Consider the following 18,299-nt stretch of genomic DNA (forward strand, 5'->3'; position numbering starts at 1 on the left):
TTTTAAAGGATGAAATGATGTAATTTCAAGGCAAATGGTTAGTTTTCAGAAAAGTATTTGCTTTATGTAAGAATAGCATCTGTTGTGGTTTCATAACAAATTTAAAGTAAATGAGAACAAATAGAGAATGACTTTGCAACTCTCTTTATCCAAACTACAAAACACTTTAACAATAAAACCAGACACATGTACAGACACATATAAACACACCTGAGTAGTTGCTGTAGTTTGGATCTTCTTTGATTCCTTGTCTTTCCCATCATCTGACCTCTCTGTATCAGAGGTGGTGCTGGCTGTGTCTCCTCCAGTCTTAAGTCCAGCAGACTCTCCCTCTGCCCCAGATGTATTCTCTCCCTCTGGGAAATCTGGCCTAGAAGCTCCTTGAATTTGTGTCTGGCTCTCAGCTTCAGCAATGGAGCTGATGTCAGCAAGAGGGCTCTGAATCTTAAAGGGTCCATCCTCTGGAAGTTCACTAGAAGTGTGGGTCTGAGTCTGTGTTAAATCAGAGCCACAGCTGGTCATGTGGGCCAGCAGGCTGAGGTCATCGCTGGCGCTGATGGTGGAGTGAGCAGGGACTGAGCCTGATGCGGTGGGCTGGTCTGGACTCGGCAGCACAAGGGAGTCTGTGGCTGCCAGAGCTGGAAGCAACTTCTCATCAACCTAGTGGAGAAGAATGGGATAATTAAACCAGAATTACACTTAAATATTACTAAAAGCATGTAGCAACAACTTATTTTTTCATTTGGGAAAGCAGAGAGATTAAAATGGACAGATAATAGGAGAATGATAACAATGACAAACTGATGAAATTATATTTTATGTCAGCAGGGGAGGATGCAGCTCCACAGATAGGATTTTAATTAATCGCTGGCAACAATAATAAGACCATACCTTGCTAAAAAGAAATCCATTATTGCTTGGAACGCTGTCTTTCTCATCAGCTAATGTGATGAGTGGACCCATGTTTCCATCATCCTCCAAGCTGACTCCTGAAAGGCCCAGGCTTGTTCCTATTCCAACCCCTGAGCCTGAAGTATCCTCTTTGGGTGCCAAATTCCCATTTAGATTCTGAACCACAGAACAATAAGCACTGTCCAGGAGAGAATCCACCTCCACCAGAGGTCCGTTTTCCATCCCCACTCCACCCACACTGCTTCCACCTACACTTCCACTAAGTCCTTCTGGAGACAGGTCCAAGTCATCCAACTTCACCTCTGTGGCCTCTACTTTCTCAGCTTTAATGTCTACCAGAAGATCGTGGACCTCAACCCTCACCCCTGGACCAGCGCTCTGCTCCCCTGGTGTCAGAGCTTCTCCATTTGGTCGTTTCACAGTACCATCTGCGAGGAGGTTGCGGGAGTCTCCGCCAGCCCCTTCGCTGTATTCAGCCTCACTCTCAGGTGTTTGTGTTTGGGAGTTATCATCGATTTCCAGGTTGCCATTGACTACAGGGGCTGGTGCAGCTGAGAGGCCAGAAATTGTGGACACGGAGCCTTTCTTTCCCTTCTTCATGTTTTCCTCCTCCTGACGCTGGTACTCTTCATACATCTTAGCCAAGTATTCCTTATGGGCTTCATAGGTCACCTGTGACAGATGGTGGGATATAATTGGTTATGTGATCAGAACATGTGCAGTGACAATAGTTTCCCTCTACATCAATAACCACCAGGTAGTCCTAAGAGGGCTCGTAGATCACGATACTAAAGGCTGGCTAGATAAAACTGGGACGCTAGTCTCCCAGGGCTATTAGACTATCATCCATAATATCCCCTCACTTTTTACTGCAGTGAAAAAATGGCTGAATAAAAATCCAGTCAATGAACAGAAAAAAATAGGTGATCACTAATTAAAAATGTTATTTAAGAGTACATCAATATCACTATTAATATGTATATAGCAGAGAGCCTGGGTCTCAGTCTAAAGTCACACTTAAGTTGGATTTTTAGAGGTTAATCACTGTAATAAGAAAGCTAATATTAGCATCTTTGTTAGCATAGAACTTAGAGCCACAGCGGTGTAAACATGAGCTCGTTCACACCGAACATCTTTGGTACATAGATTATAGCAAATGACAAAGTGAATCTAAAGATGCAAAATACATCCATTAGAATTACATCAGTTTAATTAAAACGTAAACTTATACTCTTACCTTGGAGTGTGCAATGGACAGGGTATCTACCCAGACCCTCCACCCTCCCCATTCATATTTGATAGCGTGGTAGAGAAGGATCCTAAAGATGTTGTACACCATCTCAGTTATTTTCTGCTCCTCAGGGTTCTTGGGGTTGATGTATCCCAGGGAAAACATCCAGTCCTGCCACACAGAGCACTGCAGCAAGCAGCTGGCACATAAACACAAACAGTTGACGTGATGCAGGAGCTTCATCTCTAAACACAACAATCACTGCTAGAAGTAAATGGCATGTAGCTGAACAAATGCAAGTAAAGGCATATTGTGCATCTACCGTCGATTTTCACGGCTGTTGCTGAAGAGTTTTATCATGTCGGAGAGAAAGAGTCGCCTGACTTCCATCAGCTCTGCGCTGGGGGTGGAGTTCTTCAGCAGGGTAGCTACTACCTTCAGAATCACTGAGTGGCAGGAAAAAGGATAATGATGACAAAAGAGAGAAAATATTGAAAGAAAACGTGAGACAGCAGCATCACCTCTAAATTCAGGCTTTGTTGTTTGTTTTCGTGCATTTAAATAACACCGCATTATTTGCAGACTAAAGAGCAAACAGAAACAGAGACATACAAACCAGAAACCAGTGTTTTTGTACTTACTGGGATTCTGAATCTTGACAGTGGAGTCAGGCTCAGGATGGGGTTTGTGAACCACCTGAGTGCAGACTTGCTCTGTCAGAATCTGCACAGACAGAAGATTAACAGTCACCACGACAATCACTTTAATGGAGTGTGAATGAGCTGCTGCCCAACAGTCGCCTACCTCATACAGAGTGTTGTAGGTGGTGATAGAAACTGTGTTGGTGTGCATCATCAGCCTTTCTCCCAGCAGGGTGAACAGACTGTGAGTGTGCATGATCTCCACCTTCCTCCTGCAGGGGAAAACATACACTTGCACATTAATAATAGCTTTATGACAGCTGAAACTGACACTGATGGTCACTGACTGGATGACAGTCTGATATTGGCAGGTGATACCATTTGGCCGTCAGTTAGGATGAGACCAAAGTGAAAAAGCAACTAAAGAAGTAAACAAGAGGTATTAATGATATAACATCAATAAAGCTGGGCATTATCTACTGTTAATATTAAACTTGAGGAAAGAAAACACTGTATTGTGGAACAGGCTTTTAACGTGTCACAGTTTTGCACTGTGGTGATGAATATGCAAATATTCCTTGAAAGTACAGACCCTAGTAGCTCTCATTAGAGTTTTATATTAGGTTTCTAATCAGTTTATTAATCTTTTAAATGTACTCACTTTGACAGAAACAGGGATTTGCTTTCTTCTTAATATGCAGGCCCCATAAACGTATACAAATTTTACTTAGAAAGAGATGTATTCCACTCACAACTCCAAAAATGCTGTCATACCTTACTCTAATTTTTAAATGAAACTGAGCGATGTGCCCAGCAGCATAGCACAGTACAGTAGGTTTAAATAAGACATGATCACCATTATCTTTAACATATGGGATGACGTTCTTATGATGTGCTGCAGTGTTTTCATTTTTTAAGTAAACTGCAGATTGACAGTTAAATTCTCTTTGGAAAGCAAAAGATGCGTTTTAGACAACTTTATCACGCTTTCGTTATTAGCTCTTTTTCTTTTTCTGTTTATTTGTGTTTGTGCTTCCATGCAGAGCACTGCAGCAAGCAGCTGGTGCATAAACACACCTCCACAAACCCCTCCACAAATTTGTTGTGAACATCAGACCAATAGATAGGTGATATTTTAAGGCATACTAAGTGGTTACTGTTTGTTTACCTGGCATTTCTAACTGGGACCATTTCTCCTGTACTGCAGAGTAATAACAGGGCTGTTCAAGCAAGTGAGTAAGAGACTACACTCAATCATAAAAAATCATAAAAAAAATTCATTTGCAACTAGTTTTGAAGCAATTACACACAAACACACAATATATACAACATGAGTAAACGCTACAACTCCAAGCAATCCTGTGGGCGGGCGCTGCATCATGCATAAGCCCACATTCTGCCAACAGAGCGTGAATGCGGCACATACACGACATTAGCTGCTGCCTGAGCAACGTCTGCCTTAAGGTCGAGAGTCAAAAAATGTCCAATGCAAAGCAAAATAAGAGGACACAAGGGAGATCCAAGCAGAGGGCCATGTTTCTACACAGGAATATGCAATCCCACATCTCTAATGTCTGGACACACTTGACTAACTTTAAATATACTGCTAAACCTACATTTCACACACCCTTCTAAAATGTATTAAATATTTTGTTCAGAGTGAGTTCTCTATCTAATTTACAGACATGTATAAAAATATAATAATGTTACAAACTATAATTTTGAAGAAATGTAATAAATTCTACAGGGTTTGTAAATGTTGAAGCACAACTCTATCTCACCCACATCATTTTATTTCTGCTAAAAAGTTTTTTGTTTATTGATCCATGTGCATTCACATGCCTCTTTAGTGTATACTGCTGGGTAAAAATATTGTAATATCATGTAAATATTGCTGACTGAGCTGCTGCCTGTCTTGGCCAAAATGTGCTTGCAAAAAAGATTTTAAGTCTTAATTATCCTATTTTGCTTTAGTTTATATAAAATAAAAGCTAAATAAAGAAAAAATAAAGAGATGCACATGACTGTAAGTCATTTCTAATCTGCCTTCAGTGAAGAACAAAGGAATAAATGCAGGAATGGTTGGTCAAAAAAACTGTAAGAGGCAGTCCTAGAGGACGTTTGCTTGGAGCAGATGTTAAGTAGGTGGGGGACTGATGGTGCAGGGCTCAGGTGCAACATGGCAGCCTGCTCTCATGTTGTGGAGAAGAGGATTGCTTGTTGCATGGGATGAATAAATCCCCCAACATTCAGCGCTGCTCATCAAGCTTCCTCCTCCTTGCCAGAGCTCAGTGTCACTACGATTATTCCGCCTGGACATGATGATGCAGACATTATCTTCATGCACAAACAAAGCAGCTCTTGTGAGGATCACTGAAGATGCAGTTCTTCAGGTTTTACTCGCTATTTGGAGCCTCACAATCATTCTACACAAATGCCCTTTTTATTTAGTTTTGGTTATCGAAAAAAAAAAAAAAAGATTTTCATCAGTTCAGAGATTCATTATTTCCTGAAGAGCAGACAAGAGAAAGGAGTAAAAGGAAAACGAAGTAAGGTACTTACTTGTGACCAAGGTGCTTCAGGAAGTAGCCCAGGACTTTGAGGGCCTGAACCCGGATGCTCTCACTCTTAGAGGCCAGAAGCTTGCAAACTACCCTGTAGTATGTCAAAACACATGGGTTAAATCATGAAACCTTGGATGTAGGCCACAAGTTAAAAAAACAAAACATGGAGGGTATTTTTTAATGAATATTTAATATTATTTAAGTTTAAGTTATCAACATGTGGTGACTGAAGCATTTTCTTCAAAGGAGTGTACAAAGGGGGTGTGAAAAAAGGTTGAACACAACAAGGTTTGCAAGCAGCTCTCTAGCAACAAAGAGTTACCGTGGCAACTAAAGAGACATCTAAGAGTAGCTGCGCTGGGACAATTACCAGCACAGTTGGTTTGAGACTGTTTTTGAAAAATCCAACTGCTCTGATCAAATTAACATTATAAGTCAGCATGTAAAGACAAACTTTAATGCATAGTGAAGCTTTTATGCTCCTGCTGCTGCGCAAAGCCAAAGAGGAAGAAAACTAAAGATGCTTTGTTCTGTGACAGACATCATAAAAAATGTGAAAGTGCTGCATGTGTAGGCAGCCTTCACCTTATGCCATTTCTCTGGTCAAACGCAGGGATCATGGACGCCGGGTGTTCAGACATAAGAGCCACTAACAGCTGGAGCACATCATGGATATTCTCATCCTACAAAGAAAAGAAAGCAAAGTTGAACAGGTAAGGCGGAGGAGGACTAGAATGCCTGGCGGGATAAGCGAACAGAGGGCTTAAAGGACAAAGAGAGAGTTGCCGGGGTGGGCACAGAGGGTATTGCAGAGGAGCAGGTGGTATTTCAGAGAAAGAATAGATATAATTGCTACAGAGGAGTACATTCTGTTCAGTCCATTGTTGCGCCATTTTTCATGCTGTCACAGCACTGCAGCTGACTCACACTCTCTCCTTTAAGTGGACCATAACTCCAGCCCACAAATTATAATGCACATTTTGCCACCAGCTCCACTCAACTGCTCTCACCCTCTCTCCGTCTCCCTCTTTTGCCCTCTCTCAGAGTCTATTTTAATACGAAAGTAAGCATTTACCTCATGCATGGTCAACAGATAGTTGAGGATGCTCTGAAGTTCGTCCTCCTTCACACCTCGGTCCTAGAAAAAAAGACAGACAAACATTCACTAAAGCATGCATGATCTCCAGGTTGTACTTCTTATTATCCTCATATGACTTGTAGCAGATGCAGCAACAAATCAATACGAGTCTGCACAAACAGATTCAGCCCTTCATTCAGAGCTGTTGATCTTTAAGGCTATTTTCCACATACTTTAGATTAATTCAGCACTCCCCGGGAGGAGAAACAACAGAGACCCTAAAAGACGTAAAGGGATTTCTTGCAGCTTAAACTATGTGACGAAGATAATCGATTTCTCTTTTTACCTTCAGTATGAGTTGTTTGAGGAAAAGGAGCATGAAGGCTCTGAGTGAGATGATCTCCTTCTGGGATGGCCGTGGTCCATCTATTCAAACAAACAAAAGCGAAAAATAATTTCCTGTTAAAAATGCATTTTTATGCTGGATAATGATCAGCTGAATATGTCTGCAGCTCAGTCTGAGTGAGCTCAACTGTTTACTGATGTTCAGTTTTATTAAGCTTCCTGGAGAGCAGAGAAAAACATGTTGACACAGACACACACACATACACTCACTCCACATTATAACTGTGAACTGTAAATCACTGTCATTAACTCCTGGAGCAGTTTGGCAATCTGGATATTTTATGCTTGTACTAATCTAACTTATTACAGCAGGGACGCAGTAATTTACAAAAGTATGATTGATGGTCCGAATGATCCAAACCAAACAGCCGCTGTAATCCACTGTATCTACTTTGAAGCACTGGCACTCCATCAGTTGTTTGCTCTGGTGGGCTGCAACAAGAAATAATCAAGCTAAAAACACAACAGCATCTGACACACACCGCAAGCGCTTTCCCATATCTAAAAGTCTTTGCCATACTTGAAGCATTCAGAGCCACTTTTTTGCCATTTTTTAGTCATTCATTCAACTGTCACAGACCAGAATTACCCTCAGACGTGTGCTTTAAGAGCCACAAAGAGCTGCACACATTCATGATATTTATTTTGACAGTTATTGCTTGTTTGTTCTCCTGCTTGGTGCATTAAGCCTCAGCAAAGTGCTTCTAAACTGTTCAAGAAAAAGCAGTGGCCACTCCGGCCCAGGCACAGCTTTTTTTACTGATGTAAGTTTCATTCATTTTCAATATGATTCATTTAGACATCAGACATACTTGAAGCTAGTGGCGGTTATTAATCGGCTCAGAACTGCTGCCATATAACATACTAATGCACAAAAAAGTTCAAAAGATTCATTGATAAAAGCAATAATGATATAAGAGCATTTTTTTCTTTAATTTCATCTCTACTGACAGATTAAAATGACTTTTTTCCTCATAAATGCTCATTCCACATCTTCCTTAACAGATTATATCAAACCAACCAGAAAGCTCATAAATGACTGCTACAGTTTCATTTTATGTTTGTTAAAGGTGAAAACAAAAACTGCCTCCTAAAATTAAAATCCCATCCCCTTAAAAGAATCAAACTGACATTTAGCTCACTGCTGCCCAGCCATCAGCAGTAAACAGAAGCATAAAAGGCTGAAAGAAGGGGTGAAGCTTCTTGAAGCGTCTTATTGTCACGCTCTGCTTCCCTTAAATCATGAGTGTGTAAGTGTTTCAGTCTATTCATCTGTTCTTCACAAAGCCAAAACATGGCACTAAAGCAAACCACTGTGATCCATCATCCTTATCTGTCAAGCTGCTACATGTTGCTGGACTGGTGACATTGACCATCCATCATAGTTATGCATCAGGAGAGTGCATGGATGCACCATGTGAACGTTGAGTATATCGCTTTGTCTCAGTATTTCGTTTAGTAAGGATATGAAAGAGGCTCAAATTAATCTAAATTTCTTCTCAGGACTGACTTTAATCACTGTCTTTTTCACTTTAAAATTAATTTTCCTTCTCTCATGCCCTTAATCTGAGGTGGCGGTTTTCTTGAGTATTTGACACCAAATGAGATTTTAAATTTTCCTCCTGCCAGAAACTGACACTGAGAAGTCAAAGAGATGTTTTTTTCTTTCTTTCTTTTGTGCAAGACCACTTACACATTCTGACGTTAAATGAGTTGATTTATATATATATATATATATATATATGTATACATATATATATATATATCTTTACTTGATGGCATTGACAGATTTCTAATTAAAAAGATTATAAGGCATGTTATAGTTAAAAAAAACAAACAAAAAAAAACACTGAATGCATCACAGAATCCGCATTTGCAGGTGAAAAGGGTCCTACAGAAACATTAACTACATCCAGACATGCTGCCATTTTTCTAGGCCCTAACTGATTAAGATGATTGAAACAAAGCGAAACAATAAAAAAAGAAAGAAAATTGAAATTTAAGATTCTGTTTAGTAAATATAGTAGCCTTTTTCTTCCTGGATGAAGAGGAAAGCAAATTATTATCAGATAACAGTTCAAATGCAAACATCCATGGCATGGGGATGCATTTGTGTACATCACACAGGGCTTGCACATCTGTGAGAGGAATAGAATACGGATGAATCGGAAAATATTTCACTTGAAAAACGACAGCTGTTGGTCTCCCTAATTCCCACATGTTTAAAGCATTGCTTAAAAGAGGAGGTGATGAAACACAGTGGTAAACATGCTCCTCGCTCAACTTTTCTAAGTGCTTTGCAGGCATCACATTCAGTATAAGAATTTGTGATTCCTTTTTCAATTTTTTTAAACAAAAACAACAAAACTGTAGTTTTTATTTATAATTTGTTGCAAATCATTTCTTAATCTTTTAATTCACATTTTTAAAAAGCATGCCGACATGAATGACACGAATCCAAACTTACTTTATTATTGATTTATTTTGGATGCATTCTTTTTCACTAAATATAAGCCATTTAATTACAATCTCTCCTGAATTATAACTCAACAGCAGAATTCAAAGCAATGCAAGTGCAAAGAGCTCCAGGGGTTTTCGAGCTACAGTAGGCTCTCTTCTTCTTTGTTGTCCTGAGATTTTTTTCAAAACGGAATTACTGGTAAAGTACGTGGAAAATGCAAACATGAATTATGGATTTCTAACGAGAAGCAAAACCAGTGCAAGATAAGAGCATACTAATACAAAAAAATGTTTGTCTGCAATGTGAATTCAACCTCATTCCCTCCAACTGACACACAGATGAATACATTTCCAAATTCACAAAGCCCACAGTAAGATCAAAACATCTTCCTATTACTATGTAAATTAGTGCATATCACCCTCATACAGTACAGTCAAGTGCACACGCATACATACTGTCAAACAACAACTAGCGGCTTTTAGCTTTGAATGGCAGTTAGTGTGTGTGTAAGGCTAATTGCCACTGTGCTCTTATCAGTGCCTCTTTATGGGGTTGAATCCCAGCAGTCAAGCAGCAATATCACCAAACAGAAAAGAAGCCAGACAGCCACTTGATTAGAAATTCCAAAAGCTCCCTTGGATCTGCCCATCAAATTTGTCTGTTACCATGGTGACATGGGATGCGTACTTATAGTCAGCAGAAGGTCTAGGGTACAGAAGAGGTTGATTAAAGTGAGAGTGTGCTCTGACCTTCTGATTCTCCAGTATGTGGTTGCAGAAGCTGAGTTAACGCTGGCTCTGTAATGTTTTAAAGGCAGTGAAAATTGAAAATCTAATCTAAATCTACTACAATTCATTTTCCAAAAAGAAAAGATCCACTGTTCTCACAGGAAGCATGAAAGGATGTGTCTAGAGCTCAGACAATCTAAAACTTTTTCTTATGTGGCTTTCATAGGAGCATGGTTAGTCTTTTGAGGGAACAAAACATTTTGTTTTCATGTTAAAAAGATTTATGCTCTGTCTACTTCTGGAAAGGTCTTACTCATTCTCAGATACACTAAATCATTTGCAGGATAAGGCTGCTCTGCCATCCTCATAAGCATGCAAACAATTGTTGCCAAGGGAAGAGAGAATTACCCTTAATGCACGTGTGCGCTTGTATTAATAATGTTGTGGAGACATAAATCAGGTTCGCATGGTGTGAACCTCAGTTTGCTTTCACTACAGGGATTCAGGCCAAAAAGAAGAAATCATTTAACACTCCTGCCCTAATATTTCTGATCTGGGGGGAAGAGGGGTATTTCTTGACCAGTCAGAACATTTTTGGGTGGGTTCTCAGCACTGAAATCCTGATTGGTTAAGTACTGAAGCATCTTATTTTATTGTTTCATTCATTTTCAAGCTGCTTAGCTGCTACTGCTCGTCTCTCCTCCACTGACCCTAATGAATAGCTTTCTCCATGTTAACGCTTGTGGCAGTGCTGTCTCACCTTACATGACATCATTGATGTAACGCCTTTTTCATTACCACCACCACGGGGACTGAAGTGGAGCACTTTGCTTTATAGTCACACGTCAAAATGACAAGTAAAGTCAGCCACTGGTTTTTCATTCACCAGAGGACTAATTTTCTTGAGCTCTGGATGTGTTAGGATTGCTCTAGGAACAGAGGCAACAAGCAGTCTGAAGAAAAATTTTAATTCCTATGATTACATTTCTGGGAAAATTTGGGGAGGAAATTCTGATATTGTGTAGTGGTTGGTGAAGAAATCACCACTTAAATTAGAGGAATTAATAATGAAGCAGCCATCTGCATTCATGTATTCCAGAAAGTTTATAATTATTTGACCTGGCATCAAATAAGGTGGCTCTACAGATATTCAGAGTAATTCAAATCTGTTGAAGACACTCGAATATGTTGTTCAAGACTTTTTAACTGTAAACTCTGACAGTCACGTTTCATCTGAAAAGCATTCATTGTCAGCTTTACTTGCTTCAGATAACTGGGGATACTTTTTTAATTAAGATAAACTAAAAATTAAGTCTAACATAATTAACACTTTTAAAAAAAACTCTAAATGGGCTTATAGGTGTAGTAAAAAAAAATGCTCCTTTGGTAAAACAACACTTAAAAAGTTATTTTAATCTGCAAAATTTCTAACTTCTAATGTCTCACACAGGAGATTTTCAGAAGGCGGGAGTAGAGACACATCCTCTGGAAAGCGGTTTTCTCGTCCAGAGAAAACTCCACACCTTTGGAATCATATTCTATGGACCTTTTATTATTCATTTGTTAAGAACAGTGTCATCACTTTCTCAATAACCGGCTGGTTCCGCTCCATAAATCTACACAACAGGACTCGTCTACAAAACAGAGAGAAAACCTGCTCAAAAACCATTGGACTTGAGTGAGTGACCTCCAGATTCTGAGGACAGCATGCTGGATCCTACTGGATCCTAGTTCTCAGTGTCTGAGAGGCTTCCACCAGAATGTCAGCCACACTGCCCTGGCTGCAGGACACAGAGAAGGGTAACCTCTGTTCCAAGAGCTGTCCAGCTCCTCAACTTTGCCCCTTCACCTTTATCCCAGGGTTACAGATAGATAGTCAGAATTCTGTCTCTGATACACTCTTTGCATCATCAGGAATGTTTAAAGCTTCCTCTATTTTCTTCCTTCTTACAATAAACATACCTTCATAAAAGAAAACCGAGCTTAATTTTTGACATACCAAGACCTTTAGGGGTGATTCCGCTGCACTCCAAAGGATTTATGGCCCAGTAGTAGTACTTTAGAGTGTGCATGAGCTGCAGGACAGTGCCGACGCGACGAATGGTGGTGTAGATGGTGGCGGTGCCGATGAACTCCGATGACAGGTACGTGTAGAGGGATAGCTGAACCTGGACACACAATCCAGTTATATAGTTTACATAGAAACACTTACTCATACAAAAGCACATGGACAAATATGGATTGTCTGAGGTAAAACTAATCAGCATTGTGTGTTTATGGTGTTCAAACAAAAGCTAGTTTAATTGTAACAAGACAGCCACAAGGGAATGAAAGGAAACTAAATAAAGGCACAAATATTTTCTGCTTAGTGTTATTTTTATGTTTCTGTGCCGGAAACCATTAAGCCTCATCTGAGAAGCTACTTACAATTCCTGACATTTAAGGAGGGCACCCTCCCACTGCTCATTTGCTCTTTCCCTGTGTTGGTTCCCTTTTCCCTCTTTTAATATTCTTCTAGCCAATCCTCCTCATTGAATGTACACCAAATCGAGCTGGCTCACAAATCTCTGAGCTCATTACAGTGACCACCATGCTAAGGACCAGCCTTAACGAGGTAGCTCTGTTTAAGCAAATGGAATTAGCAGAAGGCTGCGGCGTGAGCATAACACATCGCAGCTCATCTAGACTGGAGAGCACACTCAGCTGACTTATAAAGCCTTCATTATATTACATTTCAGACACTGAGCTGTTGATCGGGTGTGATTTTGCTCAGCAGAACAAAAATCTCATCCTTGATCACTGCAGAGTGGTTTGGTTGCACTGCTGCAACAGAGGCTTGTTGAAAACATTTTGTTTTTACCGGAGGAAGCTTGGTAGAGAGAACAGGCTTTCTACTTGCAATGCGGGTGAGGGAGACGCGATTTCTTAAAGTGCTTCTTTGAGTCCATTATTGAATTCAATAATGAGGGCAATAACATCCCGAGATGCAGAAAATAATAAAGCTCAGTTGAAGTCTGAATAGTCCAGAGGTGGAAATTGTACAATTTTAAAATATCTTTTCTTTATTCTTGATGCTTGGTACTACTTTTTATTCATGTCCTGGTCTCATTATAAACCCACTCAACTGGGATCATGCTTACAAGCAGTTCATTGCCATTTTCTGTAGTGGCACTCAATTGAAAGTGAAAACCCAATACATAATCATTTAGTGCAGTTTTGTGTTGACAACTAGGATCAATACATAAACACTATTGGATTCTGTTTTAAAAAACTGCTTAGCAACATTGATGGCTTGCTTGTGTCTCTTTGGTTTTTTTCCTCCAGCATGCCCCAAATAGGGGCGCTGCTGTACCCAGGATCACCTTTTAGGGTCAGAGGAGGGATGGCAGGAAGTCAAGATGTTTTGGAAATCATGGCGACAGGAGCTGACGGGCCCCGTGGGAATGCCACAAACGCTCACATCTAGCTCAGAGTGAGAAGGAAAAGTGGAGCTGCACATTTCTCTCTTGTCCTGGGGTCTTTTAAAATGTCACTTCCAGTTTTTTGTTTCCCCTTGCTTGCATGTTATGTCCTTTTCCAGCGTGATATGTCAGCTCCCCCTTTCTTTTCCTTAAAGCTCATTTACAACATTACTGTAAAAGAGACTAACTGCTGAGGTGTCAGAGCAGCATTCCTCTTTTTTATGTTGCTTGATTTCAAGCATTTATTCAATTAAAACTTGATGGAAACTTAATAGAACATTTTTTAATTATTTATTTTATTTATTTAGTTATCTCATTAGGGCCACCTTTTTACTTTTTTGGTGCAGGGTCATTGAATAAAAAAAAAAGAAGACATGCACTTGCAAGGAGATAGACAAAAATAAACAGACCTTGGCAGGGGTGTGTATCCAGATGGCAGCATTGAAGAGGACATGGTCACAGAGCTGTTTGAGGAGTGGCGCTCCATGAGGTAAACCATCCAGATACTTGGCGAAGGACAGGAACTGTTCAAGTACCGCCCTGGTGATGTGGACGCGTGACGACTAAACATAGAACAGCAAATATAAGATGTTGCTTAAACTAAGTTCATAGTCATGAAAACCATTTTTCTCATAGCCAATGAAAGACAAATGTATTATCCCCAAATGCAAAACTGCAGCCCTACAGTACAGTGAACATCATTACCATGGTTTATCATTAACATTTTAGATATACACAAACATGCACAAATCAAAAAGATCATTGTTTATGTGCACATAAAAATATACAACAAAAAAAAGCCCCATAATCATCAGATAATAAATTAATAATATATTTTCCTGGAACAAAGATACAAAGATATAATGAAAAGGTTCACATGCAGACATATCTACTCCTACAGTTTAGAGTCTTTTTTAACATTTATATATTTTCTATTGAAAGATTAAAATGATATTTGAGCCTCAAAATATTTTTTTACATATTTGTATCTCACAGTAGATGATACCAAATTATCTTGTTTTTGCCAAGTCACATGTAAAATTAACAAAATCCAATGAGGTAAAACTTGGAGAAGCTAAACAGCCTTGTAATGACTCCTGCCTTCATTTATGTTTCTACTATTTACCATCACTTTAATTGTGTTAAAGACACGATCATCCAGCTGTGTAATGATTTTGAAGAATGTAATCAGTAGTGCAAATTAATCAAATTGGGATTTTTGTGGCACAGCTTACTTTAACTGATGCATTTGGGTTGGGGAAAATGACAGAAGTACCAACCAATACTGAGAGGGTTTCTAGTTACATAAACATAATAAAACTGGATACAAAAGATTTGAAAAAAGTAGAGGTCGTGGCAAAAACTACAGCTTCTCCAGCTTCTTTTCTTATCAAACCCAACAGAAAAAATCCAAGTTGTAACACCAACCCAGTGGAGGCCTTTGTACTGACCTTCTCAAGCAGATACCCAATCACCAGAAAGCCTTTTCCTCCCAACATTTGCTCCTGCATGGCCACAGAGCTTTTCAGCAGTTCCATCAGGAATGCCAGCAGAGTAGCGCTGCAACACACACATCACACACACATTTCACAAATGCTGAAGTCAGTGATGCATTTCCATAGATTCTCTATTGCAGTATGTGAGAAAACTTGCACCATATTTCCCCTGACAGCTCTATACAACCACATTCACCTTCTCCATCATTCTTCATCATTTATTTTTAATAAGCAGCTGTATTTTCATGTTATCATTATCCTCCTGACAATATCTAATGAATCATCGGACTGCAGCTAAGATGATGTGGAGACGCTGCTTCATATGTAACTGCATTAAGGCTTGTGTGGTGCACTTGTACCAGGATGAATTTTGAGCGGAAGGATGCACAAATTCTTTGTAGAAATCACTCATCAATCCAGAGAAAACAATCTTTCTCCTTGTCCTTTGACTCTTCATCCTCTGCTTTCGATTACCCATTAACCCTTGTAGGTAATCTGGTACTTTTGCCCTTTTAGGTAATTTTTCACTCAACTTTTGGCCACCATTTTTGTTGTGTTGCTCCATATGGGAAGATTTTTTTGTAAGAAAGTGTTTCTCTTGAAGAAATTTAAAATTCCTGTTTCAATTTTATTCAAAGGTCAACAGGAAATTGTGGCGGCCTACACGGGTTAATAATGCATTATTTTTTTTAGCTGCCAGCACAATTGTCTAAGCCTCCTATTTTAGATTAATATAACACTCACGTCACATTAAAGTGGTCTTTCTGCACAAAAAATCATCTGTGTTCGTTTTGAAGCAGCCGTGGGGTTCCTTTTTAGTTTTTCAAAGCCCACTTACCAGACGGTGGTGTCCACACTGCTGTCATTGAGCTGCTTGTAGTCCAGCTGAGCAAAGAGTGGGAACAGGACCTGGATGCCTCCTATAGAGTGGATTGCACTGTGGATGGAGTGGGTTACAATGGCCTTCACATCCTGTGGATTATAAAAGACCTGTTAGTGTGGACCAAGAGCTTGTTTCAGGATGTACAAACAGATAAAATCACAAACTGCTGTTAAAACCAAACAGCTTGCACACACAAAAAACTTAAAACAAACCTCCTCCTTTATCTCAGAAATAAATTTAAATGTAGGTTTAAGCCTGAACTGCAACATAAACTGTGCACTGATTCCTCAGTACATCCTTCTTCCTTATATTCTCACCAACATAATCCAGCTCATCATAAAAAAAAACAAAGAAAGAAAGAAAGAAAAGAAAAATCAATTAATTTTAAATCTTCTCCCAAATTCACTGAACTATGAATCTGGATGAATTCTAACGCTCTCCCCCAAATACTTTTTAGTGATTAAATTTTCAAGCTTGGCCCATGGAGCTAAAGTTCATTATCTTTCTAAACCTCACTAATTGATCACTTTCACTGAACTGGGTTGCACTTTGTACTGAATATCCACGAAACCCTAAGGACGAGTTGAAACTTAACAGTTCCTGCCGAATATATTAACCAAACAAAATGAAACAATGAACAGTTTTCTACACAGATGAGCTCTCCTGCAACTAAATTTACTTCGTACAAATATGTAATCTCTCTCTCTCTCTCCATATACACACACACACATATATATATATCTATATATATAGATATATATATAAAATATTTTACTGGCTATATCGAGATGATCCCTTTTAACATTGATAAGATTCTAAAAAGAGTTTTACCATGTTTTTCCTTATTAATTCAGTCAGTTACATAGCAGTCTACTGGATATATTCAGTGCTTTTCTTCTATAACCACACACGGATGAACAGATCAAGGGCAATGTGAGGTTCATTGTCTGGAACAAGGACACTTCCACGCATGGAGGGGCTGGGTATCTACCTGCAAACCTTCTGGTTGGAGGACAATGATTCTGCCTTCTCACAGTTTATCATAGAGTTATTTTTTAAATCGCCATGTTTTATTAATTTTCACCACTGGTAATATTAATAAATAATAATTCTTTAATTAGATATATCTGCTATGCTCGATTCAAGGTTTTCTACTTCTGTTTGACACTGGCAGGATTGTAACTGGATTGTATTAGTCCAATAAAATTGTTCCAGCTTTACTTCTGCAGTTATGCATCCTTAAGGATGCATAACTGCTCAGTGAAACATGTCAACTCAGTCCAGTCAAAACTGAGTGACTGACGAGGCTATGATGGAGCCGCAAGATTTCTTTCATTTAAATTTTTTCAAGAAAAAGATTTTTAGAGGAGTCTGCATAGAACGACCCTACTGATCAATCAAGAAAGTATTATCATGAATCAATGTACTTTTGGATCCCTATAGCAAAAATACTTTAGAATAGATTCATTCTTTTCAAAACTGGTACAGATAGCAAATGTTTCCCTTTATGTGCTTTTAAGTGTCATCTTAACCCACAAAACCAAAAAGTGAGAACATGTCCTCTAATTACAACTAAAAAACAAAACGTGAATCATCACTGCCTTCACACTTTAAGTTACAATATTTCCTCAGATAAAAGCACATTCCTAAAAATCAACATAAGATAATCAATTAAAAAAATATGATTCATGATAAGAAGCTATAAAAATTGAATGGAGAACACTTGGTTTAACAGAAATAAAAACACAATACTCAAAGCTTTTTCATAAACGCACTTGAGGAGGAAATGATTCAGCTTGTGACAAAGTAGCTTGAAATTAAAAGTCAAGTGTCATTTCATTTCATTTGAAACATTCATTTTGGTGATATAGAGGACCTGAGAAGCCAAACAATAAAGCCAAACTGACCTGTAGCATGAGTGCATGTGGTGAGTGTACAAAGATGGAAGGGTTTTCCCTGGGTGACGACTCCAAGCACAGCTGGGCATCCGTCGCCTTGGCGTTGTACGTGAAGGAGATGGAGCTGGCCAGCTTGCCATCATACAGCACCTGCTTGTGGTGCTCAGCCAGGTGGATATCGCTCTCTGACTTGAACTTGAAAGTGCTCTGCAGGGTATGGAGCGGTGAGAAAAAGAAGTTGTCAAAGGTTTTGTGAGAAATAAAGAGGATGGAATGAGAAACAAATAAGCTGTCCAGGGGCAAGAGAAATGTGAGAGTGCCTCTGTGTGCACAAGTTCAACACCCAAAATGGAGTCTGTTTAATTGCATCATGAGCTGTGTGTAAACAACACGGCATTAGCTTAATGAACACACTGCTAACCCGGGCACTAATTCAATTAGCCCAGAAGAAGAGATGGAGAGGGGGGGAGCGGTTGTATGAGAAAGAACGCAAAGCACTGAGAGATCCAAATTTATCTCTTTGTTGTCTGTCAAAAAAAAC

The 18,299-nt window shown here is 39.2% G+C and overlaps 1 protein-coding gene across 9 annotated transcripts in view; it reads right to left on the bottom strand.

Moving 5' to 3' along the window:
* The window catches only part of nbeaa (neurobeachin a), a 92,825-nt gene that overhangs the window by 30,258 nt on the left and 44,268 nt on the right, over window positions 1-18,299 (bottom strand). For all 9 annotated transcript variants that reach the window (XM_042008597.1, XM_042008596.1, XM_042008598.1 and 6 more), the window contains exons 9-23: window positions 17,768-17,965; window positions 15,816-15,949; window positions 14,933-15,041; window positions 13,892-14,044; window positions 12,020-12,188; window positions 6,773-6,852; window positions 6,424-6,486; window positions 5,934-6,031; window positions 5,347-5,439; window positions 2,948-3,056; window positions 2,785-2,866; window positions 2,466-2,589; window positions 2,150-2,342; window positions 892-1,584; window positions 211-660 (exon numbers count right to left, since the gene is read on the bottom strand). In XM_042008597.1, coding sequence (XP_041864531.1) covers window positions 211-660; window positions 892-1,584; window positions 2,150-2,342; window positions 2,466-2,589; window positions 2,785-2,866; window positions 2,948-3,056; window positions 5,347-5,439; window positions 5,934-6,031; window positions 6,424-6,486; window positions 6,773-6,852; window positions 12,020-12,188; window positions 13,892-14,044; window positions 14,933-15,041; window positions 15,816-15,949; window positions 17,768-17,965 — 2,748 coding nt within the window. The remainder of the gene's footprint in view (window positions 1-210; window positions 661-891; window positions 1,585-2,149; window positions 2,343-2,465; window positions 2,590-2,784; window positions 2,867-2,947; window positions 3,057-5,346; window positions 5,440-5,933; window positions 6,032-6,423; window positions 6,487-6,772; window positions 6,853-12,019; window positions 12,189-13,891; window positions 14,045-14,932; window positions 15,042-15,815; window positions 15,950-17,767; window positions 17,966-18,299) is intronic.

The sequence above is a fragment of the Melanotaenia boesemani genome, chromosome 15 (assembly GCF_017639745.1).
Source record: "Melanotaenia boesemani isolate fMelBoe1 chromosome 15, fMelBoe1.pri, whole genome shotgun sequence".
Classification (NCBI taxonomy): Eukaryota; Metazoa; Chordata; class Actinopteri; order Atheriniformes; family Melanotaeniidae; genus Melanotaenia; species Melanotaenia boesemani.